Below are 20,118 nucleotides of genomic sequence, written 5' to 3' on the forward strand. Positions count from 1 at the left end.
CATGGAATACTATTCAGCTATTAAAAAAAATGGAGACTTTACATCCTTCGTACTAACCTGGATGGACGTGGAAGACATTATTCTTAGTAAAGCATCACAAGAATGGAGAAGCATGAATCCTATGTACTCAATTTTGATATGAGGACAATTAATGACAATTAAGGTTATGGGGGGGGGAAGCAGAAAGAGGGAGGGAGGAAGGGAAGGGGGTGCGGCCTTGGTGTGTGTCACACTTTATGGGGGCAAGACATGATTGCAAGAGGTACTTTACCTAACAATTGCAATCAGTGTAACCTGGCTTATTGTACCCTCAATGAATCCCCAACAATAAAAAAAAAAAATAAGGACTTTATTAGATGAATGGGAAACGGCCAGCTGAACCCGGCCCGGCCCGGGCGGGAAAAAAGGGAAAGAAGGGGGTGATGGCGGAGTTTTCGGCTGCTGTCACGAAGGAAGCCTTAAAAAAGGAGATGGCAGAGGCCTGGAGCCGAAGGACGCCGTTCAGTCACGAAGCCATTGTCATGGAAATGGACCCCTTTCTTCACTGTGTGATCCCAAACTTCATTCAAAGCCAAGACTTCTTGGAAGAACTTCGGAAGGAACTTTTGAACTTGGACTTCCACGAAAAATATAATGATTTATATAAGTTCCAACAGAGACAGAGTCTCACTTTATGGCCCTCGGTAGAGTGCCGTGGCATCACACAGCTCACAGCAACCTCCAACTCCTGGGCTTAAGCGATTCTCTTGCCTCAGCCTCCCGAATAGCTGGGACTGCAGGCGCCCGCCACAACGCCCGGCTATTTTTTTTTTGGTTGCAGTTTGGCCGGGGCTGGGTTTGAGCCCGCCACCCTTGGTACATGGGGCCAGCGCCCTACCGACTGAGCCATAGGCGCCGCCCTACCTTGACATTGTTAAAGCATTCTTTCATTTAACCTAAGCTTACAACATGTTAACTAGGTGCTACCTGGTATAATTATTGTATGAGAAACTTTGACAATTCCTGCCCTGTAATACACGTACTTTAAAATAATAGCGGTGATAGTTGATGGTGATGGAGATAGTCAAGAAATAAAAAAAAAAAAAAAAAAATAAGTGAGACTCTGTCTCAAAAATAAGAAAGAAAGACAGAAAAAGAGAGAAAAGAAAGAAAAGTAAAAAAAGAAAGAAAAAAAAGAAAAGAAAGAAAGAAAGAAAACTACATTAGGATATGACTTCTCACCTCTTTAAGAGTGGCAAAATCCAAAAGTTTGACAACATGCTCTTAGCAAGACTTTGGAGAAGACATATGTTCTATATAACCTTGCTGATGATGGTACAACTTCTGGAAAGGCATTTTGGCAATATTTATTGAAGTTACCAATGTTTATAAAGCCTGTGATCCACTCACTCATTTGGAGGAATTTTTCTCCAGATCTAATTATACATGTAGAAAATGACATATGTATGGTCAAGATCCACCACCACTGGACAATTTACAATAGCAAGATTGGAAGCAACACAACTGTCTACATGAAGTGTGCTTAAACAAACTACAAAAACCACACAATGAAATACTACAAAACAGGCAGTGCCTGTAGCTCAAAGGAGTAGGGCGGTGGTCTCATATGCCAAAGGTGGCAGGTTCAAACTCAGCCCTAGCCAAAAACTGCAAAAATAAATAAATAAATTTTCCTACTCAACATTAAAAATCAATTTCTAAAAAAGAAAGAAATACTACAAAATGTTAAGGGAGAGAGAGAATATCCCCTATGAACTTACATGGAAGGGTCCTAGTATGAAGTATACTCAAAAAGCAAACTACATATACACATGTCAATCATGGGGAAAACTTGGTATACTGGGTATATGCGAACTTTGCTAATCCCCATATTTAATACCCCCCTAAAATTAAAGCATATTTTTTTAAAAATGCAGGGTACAGACAATGAATAGTTTACTAGTTTTCTGTAAAAAAGGAAAGGAAAATGAGACAGCATATTTATCTGCTCGTAGTTCTATACAGAAATACTAGCTGAATTCACAAGAAACAATTAACAGGGCAGCACCTGTGGCTCAAGGAGTAGGGCGCTGGTCCCATATGCCAGAGGTGGCGGGTTCAAACCCAGCCCCGGCCAAAAACCACAAAAAAAAAAAAGGAAACAATTAACAGTAGTCGTACATGTATAAGAGAGGAAGAGGGGATATGGAACCAGGCAAAGTAGCCAAGATTTCTCAACATGTTTTTTTTTGTGTGTGTGTGTGTGTGGTTTTTGGCCGGGGCTGGGTGTGTGTGTGTGTGTGTGTGTGTGTGTGTGTGTGGTTTTTGGCCGGGGCTGGGTGTGTGTGTGTGTGTGTGTGTGTGTGTGTGTGTGTGTGTGTGTGTGTGGTTTTTGGCCGGGGCTGGGTTTAAACCCGCCACCTCCTACCTCTTTGGGCCATAAGCACTGCCCTCAACATAAGTTTTTTTTTTAATATAGTTTAACTTGTTAATGATTACCTTTTCAAAAAAAAAAATTAACTTATTTTTAAAAACAACCTCACAGGCTTGGAGCCTGTAGCTCAGCAGCTAGGGCGCCAGCCACATACACAGGAGCTGGCGGGTTTGAAACCAGCCCAGTCCTGCCAAATGACAGCTACAACCAAAAAATAGCTGGGTGCTATGGCAGGTGCCTATAGTCCCAGCTACTTGGGAAGCTGAGGCAAGAATTCAAGGTTGCTGTGAGCTGTGATGCCATAGCACTCTACCCACGGTGACAGCTTGAAACTCAAATCTCAAAACAAAAAAATAAAAAATAATAATAATAAAAGCAACCTCATAGTTACCTCATTCATTATGAAACTCAAGGGAAGTTTCTGGCACAATATTTACATTCCAGTAGATACAATGATTTTAACAACTATTAACTTTAAACCCAAACTTTTAATCTCTGTAGCATATGCTTTCCATAATTAAAAACTGAAATATTTTATTTAACTTTAAATGATGTTAAATGGAAAAATGATTTTTTTTTTTTTAAGAGACAGAATTTTACTTTGTCACACTTGATAGAGTACCATAGTGTCACAGCTCACAGCAACCTCCAGCTCTTGGGTTTAGGCGATTCTCTTGCCTCACCCTCTGGAATAGCTGGGACTTCAGGTGCCTGCCACAATGCTCGGCTATTTTTGTTGTTGTTGTTGAAGTTTGGCCGGGGCCGGGTTCGAACCTGCCACCCTCAGTATATGGGGCCGGCGACCTCACTGAGCCACAGGCGCCACCCGTAAAAATAATTTTTATAGAAACTTGTACTTTATAAAGACTTCCCAGAGGTGGTGCATCCTCCCTCCCAACTAAAAAAAAAAAAGACTTCCCAGAACACATCAATTTGACAAAGTGACTTATAACTAAGCTCAGTAGTGTGACCTCAAAACTAAGTGAAGTTTTCTAGTTTTCCACGTTTATTTAGCGTTCTACATTTATTTCATGTAATAGTCAATGTTCTTTGCTAATGAAAATGCTGAAACCTCTGACAGTGAGAAAAAATCAGACCACAGAGTATTTGTAATAGCTGACATGGTTTCAAGTCACTGATCTACCCACTAGCTATTTTTAAGACCCTAAGCTAACAATGGCATGTTTTCTGCTTCTCAAAATTTTTAATTAGATTAAATTACTTTCATCTCTACCTGCTTTTGAAATGCCATGCACTTACAAGAATGTTAAAGCAAATGGTTCTGGCTCGGCACCTGTGTTCAGCGGCTAGGGCACCAGCCACATACACTGGAGCTGGTGGAGTTCAAACCCAGCCCAGACCTCCTAAACAACGATGACAATTACAACAAAAAAATAGCCTGGCATTGAGTCCGAGTTACTAGGGAGGCTGAGATAAAAGAATCGCTTAAGCCCAAAAGTTGGAGGCTGCTGTGCTGTGACACCCCAGCACTCTACTGAGAGAGACATAGTGAGACTCTGTCTCAAAAAAAAAAAGCAAAGGATTCTTTCAAAAAAATTTAGAACAGCAAAAACATGCCTATTCAAGAAACATGTTAGCTTAAATTGAAATTTGAAAGAAAAACTCAGATACATACATACATACATACATACATCCTTACCTTGAAAGGTTTGTCTCCACTGTGTGTCAACATATGCCTCTGTAACCAACTCTGACTGGTGGATGGAGTGTTATAGACTTTACAACCTTTCCATAAGCAAACAAATACCTGTTAAAAGAAGAGCCATATTAATTTTTATCACTTATTTCAACAAAGAGTCTTATTCCTTTAAGTTCAAAAAGAAAATGTTACAAATCTTCAATTAACAAAAAGAGCCATTTAATGTATAAATAAATCAAAATGCGTAAAGTAGTTAAACTTCTAAACTTCCCACTCTAAGGCACAGTATTAACCCTTCCCTTTTCAGGCTGCTATCAACTCCCTAAATATGGAATAACATACCAATCACAAGGAAACAACAAAAGAGAAATATATCTTTTTTTGTGTGTGTGTGTGTGTTGTTTTATTTTCCTTAAATAAGTAGTTCTTTTTTTTTTTTTTTGGGCCGGGGCTGGGTTTGAACCCACCACCTCCGGCATATGGGACCGGCACCCTACTCCTTGAGCCACAGGCACCGCCCAGAAATATATCTTAAAAATTACAGTATATCAACCTAAGAACTGGAACTAGGACCCGTTATTTATACTTCTGTACTTACTACACAAACAAACGAGCATCTACTTTTAAATATTAATTATAAATATCAGGAAAATATAAAGGCATAAAAAATAATTAAAAATGATCAAGATTAGTTAGTAGACATTGATATTTCCAACTTCAAAGAATGAGTAAAAACGAAATTATCAAATTTTAATTTTTCTACTGGCCAGGCATGGTGGCTCACACCTGTAATCCTAGCACGCTGAGAGGCCAAGGAGGGTGGAGTTCCTGAGCTCAGAAGTTCAAGGCCAGCCTGATCAAGAGTTAAGACATCATCTCTACTAAAAAAATAGAAAAATTAGCCAGGCAAGGTAGTGTGTGCCTATACACCCAGGTTCTCAGAAGGCTGAAGCAAGAGGATCTCTTTAGCCCAGGAGTTTGAAGTTGAAGTGAGCCATTATCATGACTGCAATCTAGTCTGGGCAACAGAGTTAGACTCTATCGCCAAAAAAACTACTTAAAAATATTATTTCCAGGCTTGGTGTCCGTAGCACAGTGGTTACAGTGTTGGCCACATGCACCGAGGGTGCTGGGTTCCAATTCGAACCTGCCCTGGGCCAGCTAAGCAACAATGACAACTGCAACAAAAAAATAGCCAAGTGTCGTGGCAGGCGCCTGTAGCCCAGCTACTTGGGAGGCTGAGGCAAGAGAACTGCTTAAGCCCAAGATTTGGAGGTTGCTGTGAGCTGTGACACCACACCACTCTACTGAGGTCAACACAGTGAGACTGTCTCAAAAATAATAATTATTATTATTTCCAAAAACCCTGATTATGATGTAAAATTTAATACAAAATGTCAAACTAGAGCCAAGTGTGGTGGTTTATAATCCAAACACTCTAGAAGGGCGAGGCAAGAAGATCACTTGAGCCTGGAGAGCAACCTGAATATGAGCAAGACATCATCTCTACTAAAAAGGAGAAAAATTAGCAGGGTTCTAATTCTTGGGCTCAAGCTACTGGGAAGGCTGACGCAAGAATATTGCTTGAACCCAAAAGTTTGAGGTTGCTGTGAGCCATGACGCCAGGGCACTCTACCGAGGGCTACAAAGAAAGACTCTGTCTCAAAAAATAATAAAATAATAAAATAAAATCAGAGAAGCTAGTGTTTAGTTCCTTCCACAAAATTGTTATTTCTACCTAACATTACTCAACCAACCATTATGTTTGGGAGAAACAACTATTTCTGTCTTCTCACTTTTTTCCTATGAGCAAAATGACGATGGATATAATAAAAGACTCTTTAATTACATCGGATACAGCATTAATTAGTGAGTAGGCATGGTCTAGACTCTAGATGGAATAATATCCAGTAACACGATTAAGGAAAGACATTCAGATTCAAAGAAAAACCAAAAGCTTCAACCTAGTGAATTTTATAGAAAATGAAATAACTATGGTTGGCTATATTGAAATGAAATATTTCAAAAATAATTCTGGAGGAAAAAAGCAGTAAACCTCCACAAAGATAGTCCACATACACCAAACTGGCACTAAAATTCCACATGAAGGATCTACAGAGGACACAAAACCATTCAAAAACCCAAATTTTATTTTTCAAACCTATATTAGGAAGATCTTTGACACCCCACCCCCCAACAAAAAAAATTCCAGGCTGGCACCTGTGGCTCAGTGAGTAGGGCGCCAGCCCCATTTCCGAGGGCAGTGGGTTCAAACCCAGTCCCGGCCAAACTGCAACAACAAAAAAAAAATAGTCAGGTGTTGTGGCAGGCACCTGTAGTCCCAGCTACTTGGGAGGCTGAGGCAAGAGAAATCACCTAAGATCAAGAGCTGGAGGTTGCTATGACACCATGGCACTCTACCAAGGGCAATAAAGTGAGTCTGTCTCTTAAAAAAAAAAAGTCCAAAATCTGACAAGGGTCTTCTTCCAACCTTAGATTTTTTCCAATGCACAACATGTAAAAGCCAGGGCGGCGCCTGTGGCTCAGTGAGTAGGGCGCAGGCCTCATATGCCGAGGGTGGTGGGTTCAAACCCAGCCCCGGCCAAACTGCAACAAAAAAAAATAGTCGGGGAGGTCAAACTCTCCCTCTTTGCTGACGACATGATCTTATACTTAGAGAACCCCAAAGACTCAACCACAAGACTCCTAGAAGTCATCAAAAAATACAGTAATGTTTCAGGATATAAAATCAATGTCCACAAGTCAGTAGCCTTTGTATACACCAATAACAGTCAAGATGAGAAGCTAATTAAGGACACAACTCCCTTCACCATAGTTTCAAAGAAAATGAAATACCTAGGAATATACCTAACAAAGGAGGTGAAGGACCTCTATAAAGAAAACTATGAACTCCTCAGAAAGGAAATAGCAGAGGATATTAACAAATGGAAGAACATACCATGCTCATGGCTTGGAAGAATCAACATTGTTAAAATGTCTATACTTCCCAAAGCAATCTACCTATTCAATGCCATTCCTATCAAAGTACCTACATCGTACTTTCAAGATTTGGAAAAAATGACTCTGCGTTTTGTATGGAACTGGAAAAAACCCCGTATAGCTAAGGCAGTTCTTAGTAACAAAAATAAAGCTGGGGGCATCAGCATACCAGATTTTAGTCTGTACTACAAAGCCATAGTGGTCAAGACAGCATGGTACTGGCACAAAAACAGAGACATAGACACTTGGAATCGAATTGAACACCAAGAAATGAAACTAACATCTTACAACCACCTAATCTTCGATAAACCAAACAAGAACTTACCTTGGGGGAAAGACTCCCTATTCAATAAATGGTGTTGGGAGAATTGGATGTCTGCATGTAAAAGACTGAAACTGGACCCACACCTTTCCCCACTCACAAAAATTGATTCAAGATGGATAAAAGACTTAAATTTAAGGCATGAAACAATAAAAATCCTCAAAGAAAGCATAGGAAAAACACTGGAAGATATTGGCCTGGGGAAAGACTTCATGAAGAAGACTGCCATGGCAATTGCAATAACAACAAAAATAAGGAAATGGGACTTCATTAAACTGAAAAGCTTCTGTACAGCTAAGGAGACAATAACCAAAGCAAAGAGACAACCCACACAATGGGAAAGGATATTTGCATATTTTCAATCAGACAAAAGCTTGATAACCAGGATCTATAGAGAACTCAAATTAATCCACATGAAAAAAGCCACCAATCCCTTATATCAATGGGCAAGAGACATGAATAGAACTTTCTCTAAAGACGACAGACGAATGGCTAACAAACACATGAAAAAATGTTCATCATCTCTATATATTAGAGAAATGCAAATCAAAACATCCCTGAGATATCATCTAACCCCAGTGAGAATGGCCCACATCACAAAATCTCAAAACTGCAGATGCTGGCGTGGATGTGGAGAGAAGGGAACACTTTTACACTGCTGGTGGGACTGCAAACTAGTACAACCTTTCTGGAAGGAAGTATGGAGAAACCTCAAAGCACTCAACCTAGACCTCCCATTCGATCCTGCAATCCCATTACTGGGCATCTACCCAGAAGGAAAAAAATCCTTTTATCATAAGGACACTTGTACTAGACTGTTTATTGCAGCTCAATTTACAATCGCCAAAATGTGGAAACGGCCTAAATGCCCACCAACCCAGGAATGGATTAACAAGCTGTGGTATATGTATACCATGGAATACTATTCAGCCATTAAAAAAAATGGAGACTTTACATCCTTCGTATTAACCTGGATGGAAGTGGAAGACATTATTCTTAGTAAAGCATCACAAGAATGGAGAAGCATGAATCCTATGTACTCAGTCTTGATATGAGGACAATTAATGACAATTAAGGTTATGGGGGGGGAGCAGAAAGAGGGAGGGAGGGAGGGGTGTGGGGCCTTAGTGTGTGTCACACTTTATGGGGGCAAGACATGATTGCAAGAGGGACTTTACCTAACAATTGCAATCAGTGTAACTGGCTTATTGTACCCTCAATGAATCCCCAACAATAAAAAAAAAGAAAGAAAAAAAAAATAGTCGGGCGTTGTGGTGGGTGCCTGTGGTCCCAGCTGCTTGGGAGGCTGAGGCAGGAGAATCGCGTAAGCCCAAGAGTTAGAGGTTGCTGTGAGCCGTGTGATGCCACAGCACTCTACCCGAGGGCGGTACAGTGAGACTGTCTCTACAAGAAAAAAAAAAAATGTAAAAGCCATTTCTTTATTTGAGACAGTCTCATTTTGTCACCCTTGGTAGAGTACTGTGGCATCATAACTCACAGCAACCCTACACTCTTGGGTTCAAGCAATCCTCTTGCCTCAGTTTTTTCTATTTTTAGTAGAGACAGGTTCTTGCTCTTGCTCAGGTTGGTCTCGAATCTGTGAACTCAGGCAACCCACCCACCTCAGCCTTCCAGAGTGCTGGAATTACAGGCGTGAGCCATCAGTGGCCTTGTAAAAGCCATTTTTGTACTCTATTTCTAGAAGCTCTCCCATTGTAAAAGTTAAGTCCCAAATCTCAAATATCATAGGACTCACATTCAACCCAAATTTGGAAGGAGTATGTTCAAGAATATAATTTGTCAAGGTTCTTCTACCCTATATGAATTAAGGTCTGGCTATTTTAATGAGTAAGACACGCAGGTCCGGGCGGCACCTGTGGCTCTGTCGGTAAGGCGCCGGCCCCATATACCGAGGGTGGTGGGTTCAAACCCTGCCCCGGCCAAACTGCAACCAAAAAATAGCCGGGCGTTGTGGCGGGCGCCTGTAGTCCCAGCTGCTTGGGAGGCTGAGGCAAGAGAATCGCTTAAGCCCAGGAGTTGGAGGTTGCTGTGAGCTATGTGAGGCCACGGCACTCTACCGAGGGCCATAAAGTGAGACTCTGTCTCTACAAAAAAAAAAAAAAAAAAGACACACAGGTCCACAGTCCATTCTCTCATGATATAGACAAGACTTCCGTCATGTTAGGTTATATTAGATACAACAGAAATAGGAATCAGATAACCAAATTCTATCCAGCTCTTGTGCTTTGCAACCATGTAACCTTGGAATAATCACTTGGTGTCTAAGCCTCTACTTCCCTTTTCATCAGAAACACTCCTACCAAACATCTTATTATCTGTAAACGTATATGAAGATATATTCTCTCAGAAAGACTAGTCAACAGAAAACCGGGTTTAGACACTGAAGATCCCTTCTCAAAATAATCCCCATTAATTTTCCTGCCAGGCAGTCACTAAAAAAAGAAACCTATGGAATGCTACCAAAGAATCTTCAAATTACAATGGTTTAACATATTAAGATATAGAGATCTAAAACGATGGGGAAGTTTGGGCTTTCTGAGTATTTTAAGAACTCTTACCGAGTTCTGTGAGAATGGGTTAGTTTTACCTTCAGGGAACTCCTCCAAAGTGCCCAAGATACAAAAAGCTGGTACAACCTAGAAACTGAGATAGTCGCCTTCACTTTAGTGGATATCCTTGAACAAACTTAACTATGTGTCTTTCTGAATGTATGCAAGTCCTATATCTGTAACAACTTATGTGACAGTATAGATAAACGCAATATCTGTAACAACTTAAGTGACAGTATAGATAAACGCACTTACACCTGAAGTGGGAAACAAATCCATCAAATTTTTCTGTAAATAAATGAAAAATCCACTACAAAAGAATGTAATATAACCTGACAGAAGTTTAAGTATGCATAAGGAAATTCCCTTATTACCAATAAATTAAAATCAGTTGAATGTATTCTAAATGTAGAGCAAGTAAACAGTATAATCTACATGCCCTCCCAAAAAAAGGTGTAAATATAATGAATAATTGGTTCCATTTGCAATAAAATAACACAAAAAAGATTTTTAGGCATGGGAGGCGCCTGTGACCCAGTGGGTAGGACGCCAGCCCCACAAATCAAGGGTGGCAGGTTCGAACAAGGCGCCAGCCAAACTGTAACAAAAAATAGCCAGGAGTTGTGGCAGGCGCCTATAGTCCCAGTTACTGGAGAGGCTGAAGCGAGAGAATTGCCTACGCCCAGGAGTTGAAGGTTGCTGAGAGCTGTGACTCCACGGCACTCTACCAAGGGTGATAAAGTGAGACTCTGTCTCTAAGAAAATAAATAAATAAATACAGATTTTCAGGCTTGGTATCTCAAGCCTGTACTCCCAGCACTTTGGAAGGCTGAGTGAGGTAAGAGGAATGCTTGAGGCCAAGAGTTCGAGACCAACCTAGAAAACATGATAAAATCCTAGCACCACAAAGTTTTAAAAATTAGCCAGGCATGGTAGCACGTGCTTGTACACAAAGCTACTTGAGAGGATGAGATGAACAGCTCATGAGGGCGGATAGCTTTAGCCTAGGAATTCGAGGTACAATGAGCTATCATGGACCACTGTACTCCAGCCTTGGTCATAAAGCAAGACTCAGTCTCCAAAGAAAGAAAAAGACAATTGAACAGGGGCGCCTATAGCTCAGTGGTTAGGGCGCTGGCCACATGATTTGGGGCTAGTGCGTTGGAACCAGCCCAGCCTGCTAAATAAATAAATAAATAAATAACTGGGCGTTGTGTTGGGTGCCTTTAGTCCCAGCTACTAGGAAGGCTGAGGTAAAAAAATTGCTTGAGCCCAGGAGTTTGAGGTTGCTATGAGCTATGACACCACGGCACTCTACCAAGGGCAACAAAGTGGGACTCTGTAACAATTAAAAAAAAAAAAAGAAAAAACACTTCAACAGCTTTCTGGAAATTGCTTTAATGTGAGAAATAGAAACAAAAGAATATGAATATATCTTATATTAAACAACTAAAATCCTACAAGACAAATATCCTCACCTACCAAGACTTAGGTGTACAGTGAGAGTACAATGCAATTTGAAATTACATTAGTACAATAACCAAAGTCTAATCTTTGGAACCCAGTCATGCAGAAAAGTATGGACCCGAGAACAAAGTTCTATTATACTTAACACAAAAGACTGCTTTGGGCTCAGCGCCTATAGGGCTAGGGCAAGGGCTAGGGTTAAGGCGCCAGCAGCTAGGGCACCAGCCACATACACAAGAGCTGGCAGGTTCGAATCCAACCTGAGCCTGCCAAACAATGAGAACTAGAAAAAAAAATAGCCAGGAGTTGTGGCAGGCGCCTATAGTCCCAGCTACTTGGGAGGCTGAGGCAAGAGAATCGTTTAAGCCCAGGAGTTGGAGGTTGCTGTGAGCTGTGATGTTACAGCACTCTACCAAAAGCTTCCATAGTTACCTATTTTTATCTCATCTGTTTCTGCTCTATAATGACAGTTTAACATTTCGAGTAGAAAGAAGAAATCTATAGGAATAATTACACCATCAAGATGAGCTCTGTTCTGCTTATATTAGGTACCCAGAATAGAAAAATTCAGAGACAAAAAGCAGAATAGTGGTTACCAGGAGATGAGGGGAGAGAATGAGTTTGTTTAATGGATACAGGTTACAAACTGGGATGATGATGAAAAAGTACTGGAGATTGGGGCGGCGCCTATGGCTCAGTCGGTAAGGTGCCGGCCCCATATACCGAGGGTGGCGGGTTCAAACCCGGCCCCGGCCAAACTGCAACCAAAAAAAAAAAAATAGCCGGGCGTTGTGGCGGGCGCCTGTAGTCCCAGCTACTCGGGAGGCTGAGGCAAGAGAATCGCTTAAGCCCAGGAGTTGGTGGTTGCTGTGAGCTGTGTGAGGCCACGGCACTCTACCAACGGCCATAAAGTGAGACTCTGTCTCTACAAAAAAAAAAAAAAAAAGAAAAAGTACTGGAGATTGACAGTAGTGATGATCAAACAATAATATGAATGTACTTAAGGCCACCTAAGTGTACACTTAAAAAATGGTTAACATGGGTGGCGCCTGTGGCTCAGTGAGTAGGACACTGGTCCCATATGCCGAGGGTAGCAGGTTCCAACCTGGCCCCGTCTAAACTGCAACAAAAAATAGCCAGGCATTGTGGCAGGTATCTGTAGTCCCAGCTACTCAGGAGGCTGAGGCGAGAGAATTGCCTACGCCCAACAACTGGAGGTTGCTGTGAGCTGTGACACCATGGGGCACTCTACCGAGGGTGACAATGTGAGACTGTCTCTTTTTTTTTTTTTTGTGGTTTTTGGCCGAGGCTGGGTTTGAACCCGCCACCTCCAGCATATGGGACAGGCGCCCTACTCACTGAGCCACAGGCGCCGCCCGAGACTGTCTCTTAAAAAAAAAAAAAAAAAAGTTAAATGTTTTTAACAAATTACCTTCAAAAAGGCCATCTCCAAAAAAAAAAAAAAATCACAACTATTCCTCACAACACAAAATCCAATGTCAAAGCACAAAATCAAATTAAGAGTTTTCTTGTTTTAGTGTAAGTTTTCATCTTCTCATTCATATTTTGTCATTCATAAAACATAGTCGACATACTAATGACTGGTACGCAGAAAAAACTGAATGCCATTTCTACATCTATTTTTTTTTTTTTTTTTTGTGGAGACAGAGTCTCACTTTATGGCCCTCGGTAGAGTGCCATGGCCTCACACAGCTCACAGCAACCTCCAACTCCTGGGCTTAAGTGATTCTCTTGCCTCAGCCTCCCGAGCAGCTGGGACTACAGGCGCCCGCCACAATGCCCGGCTATTTTTTGGTTGCAGTTTGGCCGGGGCCGGGCTTGAACCCGCCACCCTCGGCATATGGGGCCGGCTCCTTACCAACTGAGCCACAGGCGCCGCCCGCCATTTCTACATCTGATCCTCTACATTCACAGTTTAACAAATGTCTTTCGGGCGGCGCCTGTGGCTTAGTCGGTAAGGCGCTGGCCCCATATACCGAGGGTGGCAGGTTCAAACCCGGCCCCGGCTGAACTGCAACCAAAAAATAGCTGGGCGTTGTGGCGGGCGCCTGTAGTCCCAGCTACTCGGGAGGCTGAGGCAAGAGAATGGCTTAAGCCCAGGAGTTGGAGGTTGCTGTGAGCTGTGTGATGCCACGGCACTCTACCGAGGGCCATAAAGTGAGACTCTGTCTCTACAAAAAAAAAAAAAACACAAATGTCTTTCAAAGATGAGGACTCCAGGCCAGATTCACTGGCTCACACATCTATAATCTAAAGCACTCTGGGAGGCCAAGTTAAGAGGACCCCTTGACCTCAAGTTCAAGACCAACCTGAGCAAAACAAGACCCCCATCTCTACTAAACATAGAAAAATTACTGGGCAGAGGGAGGGTAATTGGTGGGACCTCACCTACGGTGCATTTTACAAGGGTACCTGTGAAACTTACTAAATGTAGAATATAAATGTCTTAACGCAATAACTAAGAAAATGCCAGGAAGACTATGTTAACTAGTGTGATGAAAATATGTCAAATGGTATATAAAACCAGTGTATGGTGCCCATGATTGCATTAATGTGCACAGCTATGATTTAATATAAAAAAAAAAAGAAAGAAAGAAAAGAAAAATTACTGGAGTGTGGTGGCAGGCACTTATAGTCCCTACTTGGGGGGCTGAGACAGGAGGATCATTTGAGCCCAGGAGTTTGAGGTTACTGTGAGCTGCGCTAATGCCATGGCACTCTAGCCTGGGGTGACAGAGACTCTGTCTCAAAAAAAAAAAAAATAAATAAGGACTCCTTTCTTGGGTCAAAATCAGCTGGAGAATTGTATTATTTATAATCATAAAATAATGTGAATAAGGGTTCAAAAAAATGACATGGGGGCGGCGCCTGTGGCTCAGCGGGTAGGGCGCCGGTCCCACATGCCGAGGGTGGTGGGTTCAAACCCGGCCCCGGCCAAACTGCAACAACAAAAAAAAATAGCCGGGTGTTGTGGCGGGCGCCTGTAATCCCAGCTACTTGGGAGGCTGAGGCAAGACAATCACCTAAGCCTAGGAGTTGGAGGTTGCTGTGAGCTGTGTGAGGCCACGGCACTCTACCAAGGGCGATAAAGTGAGACTCTGTCTCTACAAAAAAAAAAAAAAAAAAAATGACATGGAAAGATTTTTATTTCAACAAGTAGTCATAATAGAAATACCCAAAAATTTTTTTAAATATTTTTTTTTAACGATGAGTCAAGTGCAGCTGTGAGAAGGGGGGAAGAGAACAAGAAGTGCAATCTGTGAACAATCAAGTAATTTAACTCACTACCTTCACACCAACCAAAACACTAAAACGTTGTACTTAGTTCCATAGTTATCAATAAGGTACAAGTAGTTGTAGTGATTAGGTTACAGACTTATTTTAGACGGTTCCGTCTATAAGTGCATTATTTTTCTACAAATCTCTAAGGGCTGAAAACATTCTCATGAGGCTGTGTGCCTACTCCACTGATAGGATTCCAAGATTTAAAAATGTGAAATTTCCAGCTCGGCGCCTGTGGGTCAAACGGCTAAGGCGCCAGCCACATACACCTGAGCTGGCAGGTTCGAATCCAGCCCAGGCCCGCCAAACAACAATGGCTGCAACCAAAAAAAAATAGCTCGGCGTTGTGGTGGGCGCCTGTAGTCCCAACTACTTGGGAGGCAGGGGTAAGAAAATCGCTTGAGCCCAGGAGCTGGAGGTTGCTGTGAGCTGTGATGCCATTGTACTCTACCCAAAGCAACAGCTTGAAGGTCCGTCTCAAAAAAAAAAAAAAAAAAATGTGAAATTTCCAGCTTGGCGCCCATAGCACAGTGGGTAGGGTACCACCCACATACACCAAGGCTGGCAGGTTCGAACCCAGCCTGGGCCTGCTGAACAGTGACAACTGCAACAACAACAAAAAAATAGCCAGGCATTGTGGTGGGCGCCAGTAGTCCCAGATACTTGGGAGGCTAAGGCAAGAGAATCACTTAAGCCCAAGAGTGTGAGGTTGCTGTGAGCTGTGACACCACAGCCCTCTACCAAGGGAGACATAGTGAGACTCTATCTAAAAAAAAAAAAAAAAAGTGAAATTTCCCCACATCTACTAAGAAAAGCTTAGTGATCGTCTACATAGCTCAAGATTCTATATATAGTTGCTAAATCAAGTGACAAAAAAAGTACCATGGCTCAAAAGTGGTATATACCAAGTGACATCAAGCACTGGCTCACAAAAGGCAGATCTATGATAGAACATAATTTGTTAGGGTAGTTCACATTACATATCTGATATCTTGGTGTTGGAAAAGGGCCTAAGTTACTGAAGCAGCCTAAACACTAAGCTGAGTTTTTTAGTAAAAACACTACGTGACGGACACAGTTCTCTAAAATACCATGTGGAAGTATAGCATTTTACTGGTGACTCAGACTTTCTATCATACATACTAAATCTAAAAAAGAAGACTAACATACAAATGTTTACTTATCAAGTTGGAGTAATCAAAAGACTGCTGACACTATACCATATTGTTTCACAGGGACAGATATTTCTTAAAAGAAATTTCAAATGTGGCCAGGTGTGGTGGCTGATGCCTATAATCCTTAGCACTGCAGGAGGTGGAGGCAGGTGGATTGCTTGAGCTCAGGAGTTTGAGAGCAGCTTAAGCAGAATCAAGACACCCTTCCTGCTAAAAATAAAAAAACTAGCTGGGCATAGTGCCAGGCCATGTGCAGTCCCAGCTACTTGAGAGACTAAGGCAAGAAGATTGCTCAAGACCAACAGCTGAGGCTGCTGTGAGCTATGACGCCATGGTACTCTACCCAGGGTAACTGAGTGAGACTGTCTCCAGAAAAAAAAAAAAAGAAATTTTAAATGTGATAACCACTGTTCAAAATGTTACAAATGCATACATGAAAATACAAAAAAATACTACAATCTAAGTACCAATAGAACTTTGGAAATAGTTACCCACTCACTTTAAACCGTGATGTTCTAACCACTTTAGTATCAGTAATCCTCAACAATGACAGGCTGGTAGGAGACACATGGCCTAATAAATTACCTGTACTTACAATGTGACATTAATTTCTAGAAAACCTATGAATTGTGTAAGTATTCCAGATAAACCCATGTCAATTTGGAAAAAATGTATAAACTAATACTTTGGTCCTTTACGCTTTGGCTCACCTAATTTGCTTAGCTCTTTACTCACCACCCAATAAAAGGTATAGGAACTAACACCATTAAACATATTCCTGAAAGGCTATAGGTCAATACTGACTGATCAGAACTTTCTATCTAAATCAGCTCTGACAAGACCTGGGAAAGATGATAAATTCTCATTCACAAAAAATGAGTCAGGGCTGTCATGTAATAGGATTACACATACTAATCCCGGTACCAATAGTCTCTCCAGATAATTTCAGGTTCAGGGATAAGTTAGGACCCCCTTACAAGAGAAATCCAGGATACAGTGCCAATTCCTAAATGTTCTCAATTCAAAACATTAGAACCTTGTATTGTATTCATTTACAGTATTTCCTCTATATTTAAAAAAATGCTAATTTCTTACAAATATAAACATACCTAAAAGCAAACTAAAATTCAACACATAATATGCCCTATTTTCATGTTATTCTATCAATTTTGTGGGAATTATCAAAAAATAATTTAGAGAAATAAAACCTAGCTAGCAATTATAAATTAATAAAACTAATGAAAACAGGGAGTGAAAAAAAGAAAAGACAAAACCAACCCCTCCTCGCTGACCATCTACATGTATGGAACGGATGTGATCGGCCAGATCTGGGCTAGAGTTGAAGCAAGCTTGGCACTGGTCCCAACAACAATTATAGGCAATATTTTTGCTTGAAGAAGTAGTGCTTCCTTGTCCATTCATCATTGCTGGAGTTGAACGCCCACTGGAAATTGTGCTGTCTACATCCATTATAGTACTGCTTATGCTACAAAAGAAGAAAAAAGGCTGTGTTATTCCTTAGAATTCACTAACATGAATATAATCTTATAAATATTTAATTAAGATTACCACTGGACATTCTTCTCCATATGAACAACACACAGTAAACATATTCTCCATGAGAAAGCAATAATGCTTCGAAATTAATTCATTGGCAATAAAATACAAATCAAGGCAGAAACACCATGGTACCCAAAACCAGATATGAAATAATTTCAGCAACTCTTAGCAGACATGAACTCCCCAATACTGTGCCCTACAGAAAAAAAACCACACACATACGTTTATCACTTCTCACCCCTTCCAGAGTTCAAAGAAACATGAGAAAAGTAATCATTCGCAGCTGTAAGCAATTCACAAAGCATTATCTTTACAATTCCGCAAATCACCTGTTTACCTGGGATCTTTTCTTCTAGTCACTCATATCCTACCTCTTATCATGTCAGAAAAGGTGAAAAATTTTATAGTATTTTCACTTAAAAAAAGCAGATCTGGGCAGTGCCTGTGGCTCAAAGGGGCAGGGTGCCAGCCCCACATGCCGGAGGTGGTGGGTTCAAACCCAGCCCCGGCCAAAAACTGCAAAAAAAAAAAGCAGATCACGGCTCAGTGCTTGTAGCACAGTGGTTACAGTACCAGCCACATGCACCAAGGCTGGTGGGTTTCAACCCAGCCTAAGCCAGCTAAACAACAATGACAACTGCTACAAATAGCTGGGCATTGTGGCAAGCACCTGTAGTCCCAGCTATTTGGGAGGCTGAGGTAAGAGGATTGCTTGAACCCAAGAGTTTGAGGTTGCCATGAGCTATGACACCACCACACTCTACCAGGGCGACAAAGTGAGACTCTGTCTCAAAAAAAAAAATTTGTGTGTGGTTAAAGGGGTGTGAAGTCCAAAACTAGCTGAAAATAATTGGGCCAAGTAAAGTAAGGACAAGAGAGACTCACAAACTTATGAGACATCCAACTTTATTTTAGAATCTATCCACAACCAGGGGTCACCAATCTGTGGCCCAAGGGCCACATATGGATTATCTAAGGACATTCTGCTTATCTGTGCTGGCAGGTATCACATAAATTATGCACAGACCTTTTTTTTTTCCTTTGGTTTATCAGATTTTGTTAGCATATATATTTAATGTGTGGCGTTAAAGACAACCATTCCTCCAAGATGGCCCAGAGAACCCAAAATGTTGCACACCCCTTAAGCATAATTTTGCTTATTACCTTTACTACAAAAGGGGAACCTTACAGAAAAGTTCAAATATCTAGGAACACGAAGCACTCTTTAATCAGTCTGTATGATACCAGACACTTGAAACAGTACTTCATGTGGATACAGCTTCATAGAATGACAGTATAGTGTGTTAAGAGAATGAACTCTGCCTACCACTGGAGACTAAACTGTGAATACCAAGGTGGAGGCGTGGAGTTAAGTCCCATAGCCAGAAGCACTCAAGACACTCTACACATACCTGTTCAGGATCCTCCCCACAGTCTCCCCCGAGCCCAGCAAGGCCAAGTGAAATTCTGCTTCACATCCCCTCTTAAGCTCCTCCAACTTCTACAAAGTATCCAATCCTTTTTGGAGGGGGATGGAGGAGTCTCACTTTGTCGCCCTTGGTAGAGGGCTTGGCGTCATAGTTCACAGCAACCTCAAACTCTTGGGCTCAAGCAAGGCTCTTGCCTCAACCTCCTGAGTAGTTGGGCCTACAGGCACCTCCCAAAACGCCCAGCTATTTTTAGAGATGGAGTCTTGCTCTGGCTCAGGCTGATCTCAAATCTGCGAGCTCAGGCAATCCACCACCTTGGCCTCCCAGCATGTTAGGATTACAGGTGTGAGCCACACTAGGCCCAATGTATCCAATACTAAACTCCTTTTTGGCCCTAAAACCATGCTGCAATCAAGGGTTCCCTCCATTCTTTTTTTTTTTTTTTTTCCAGTTTTTGGCCAGGGCTGGGTTTGAACCCACCACCTCCAGCATATGGGGCCAGTGCCCTACCCCTTTGAGCCACAGGTGCCACCCGGTTCCCTCCATTCTTAAGATTGATGAAAGCAACAACCGGAAACAAATGACATGTAATTTCTGATTTTGACAGGCCCTGGAGCTAAATATGGGTTTCATAGAAATCAGTGTCCTTCCTCGACAATTCATGTAACAAGACAACCAAATCTAGAAATAATCTACCTGGGGGCAGCGCCTGTGGCTCAGTGAGCAGGGCGCCGGCCCCATATACCAAGGCTGGCGGGTTCAAACCCAGCCCCGGCCAAACTGCAACAAAAATAATAGCCGGGCGTTGTGGCGGGCGCCTGTAGTCCCAGCTACTCGGGAGGCTGAGGCAGGAGAATCGCCTAGGCCCAGGAGTTGGAGGTTGCTGTGAGCTGTGTGACGCCACGGCACTCTACCGAGGGCAATAAAGTGAAACTCTGTCTCTACAAAAAAAAAAAAAAAAAAGAAATAATCTACCTGATCTTTCAATATTTTTTTTGAGACAGAGCCTCAAGCTGTCGCCATGGGTAGAGTGCTGTAGCATCACAGCTCACAGCAACCTCCAACTCCTGGGCTCAAGTGATTCTCCTGCCTCTGCCTCCCAAGTAGGTGGGACTACAGGCACCCGCCACAACACCCAGCTATTTTTTGGTTGCAGCTATCATTGTTGTTTGGCTGGCCCAGGCTGGATTCAAACCCGCCAGCTCAGGTGTATATGGC

The 20,118-nt window shown here is 41.9% G+C and overlaps 1 protein-coding gene across 3 annotated transcripts in view; it reads right to left on the reverse strand.

Annotated features, from left to right (window-relative positions):
* Positions 1-20,118, reverse strand: part of AEBP2 (AE binding protein 2) — a 120,927-nt gene that overhangs the window by 36,399 nt on the left and 64,410 nt on the right. For all 3 annotated transcript variants that reach the window (XR_008373505.1, XM_053558131.1, XM_053558130.1), the window contains exons 2-3: positions 17,189-17,396; positions 4,074-4,181 (exon numbers count right to left, since the gene is read on the reverse strand). Coding sequence is in view for 2 of the 3 variants with exons in the window: in XM_053558131.1 (XP_053414106.1) it covers positions 4,074-4,181; positions 17,189-17,396 (316 nt within the window). In the remaining variant the exon portion in view is untranslated. The remainder of the gene's footprint in view (positions 1-4,073; positions 4,182-17,188; positions 17,397-20,118) is intronic.

The sequence above is a fragment of the Nycticebus coucang genome, chromosome 12, assembly GCF_027406575.1.
Source record: "Nycticebus coucang isolate mNycCou1 chromosome 12, mNycCou1.pri, whole genome shotgun sequence".
NCBI lineage: Eukaryota > Metazoa > Chordata > Mammalia > Primates > Lorisidae > Nycticebus > Nycticebus coucang.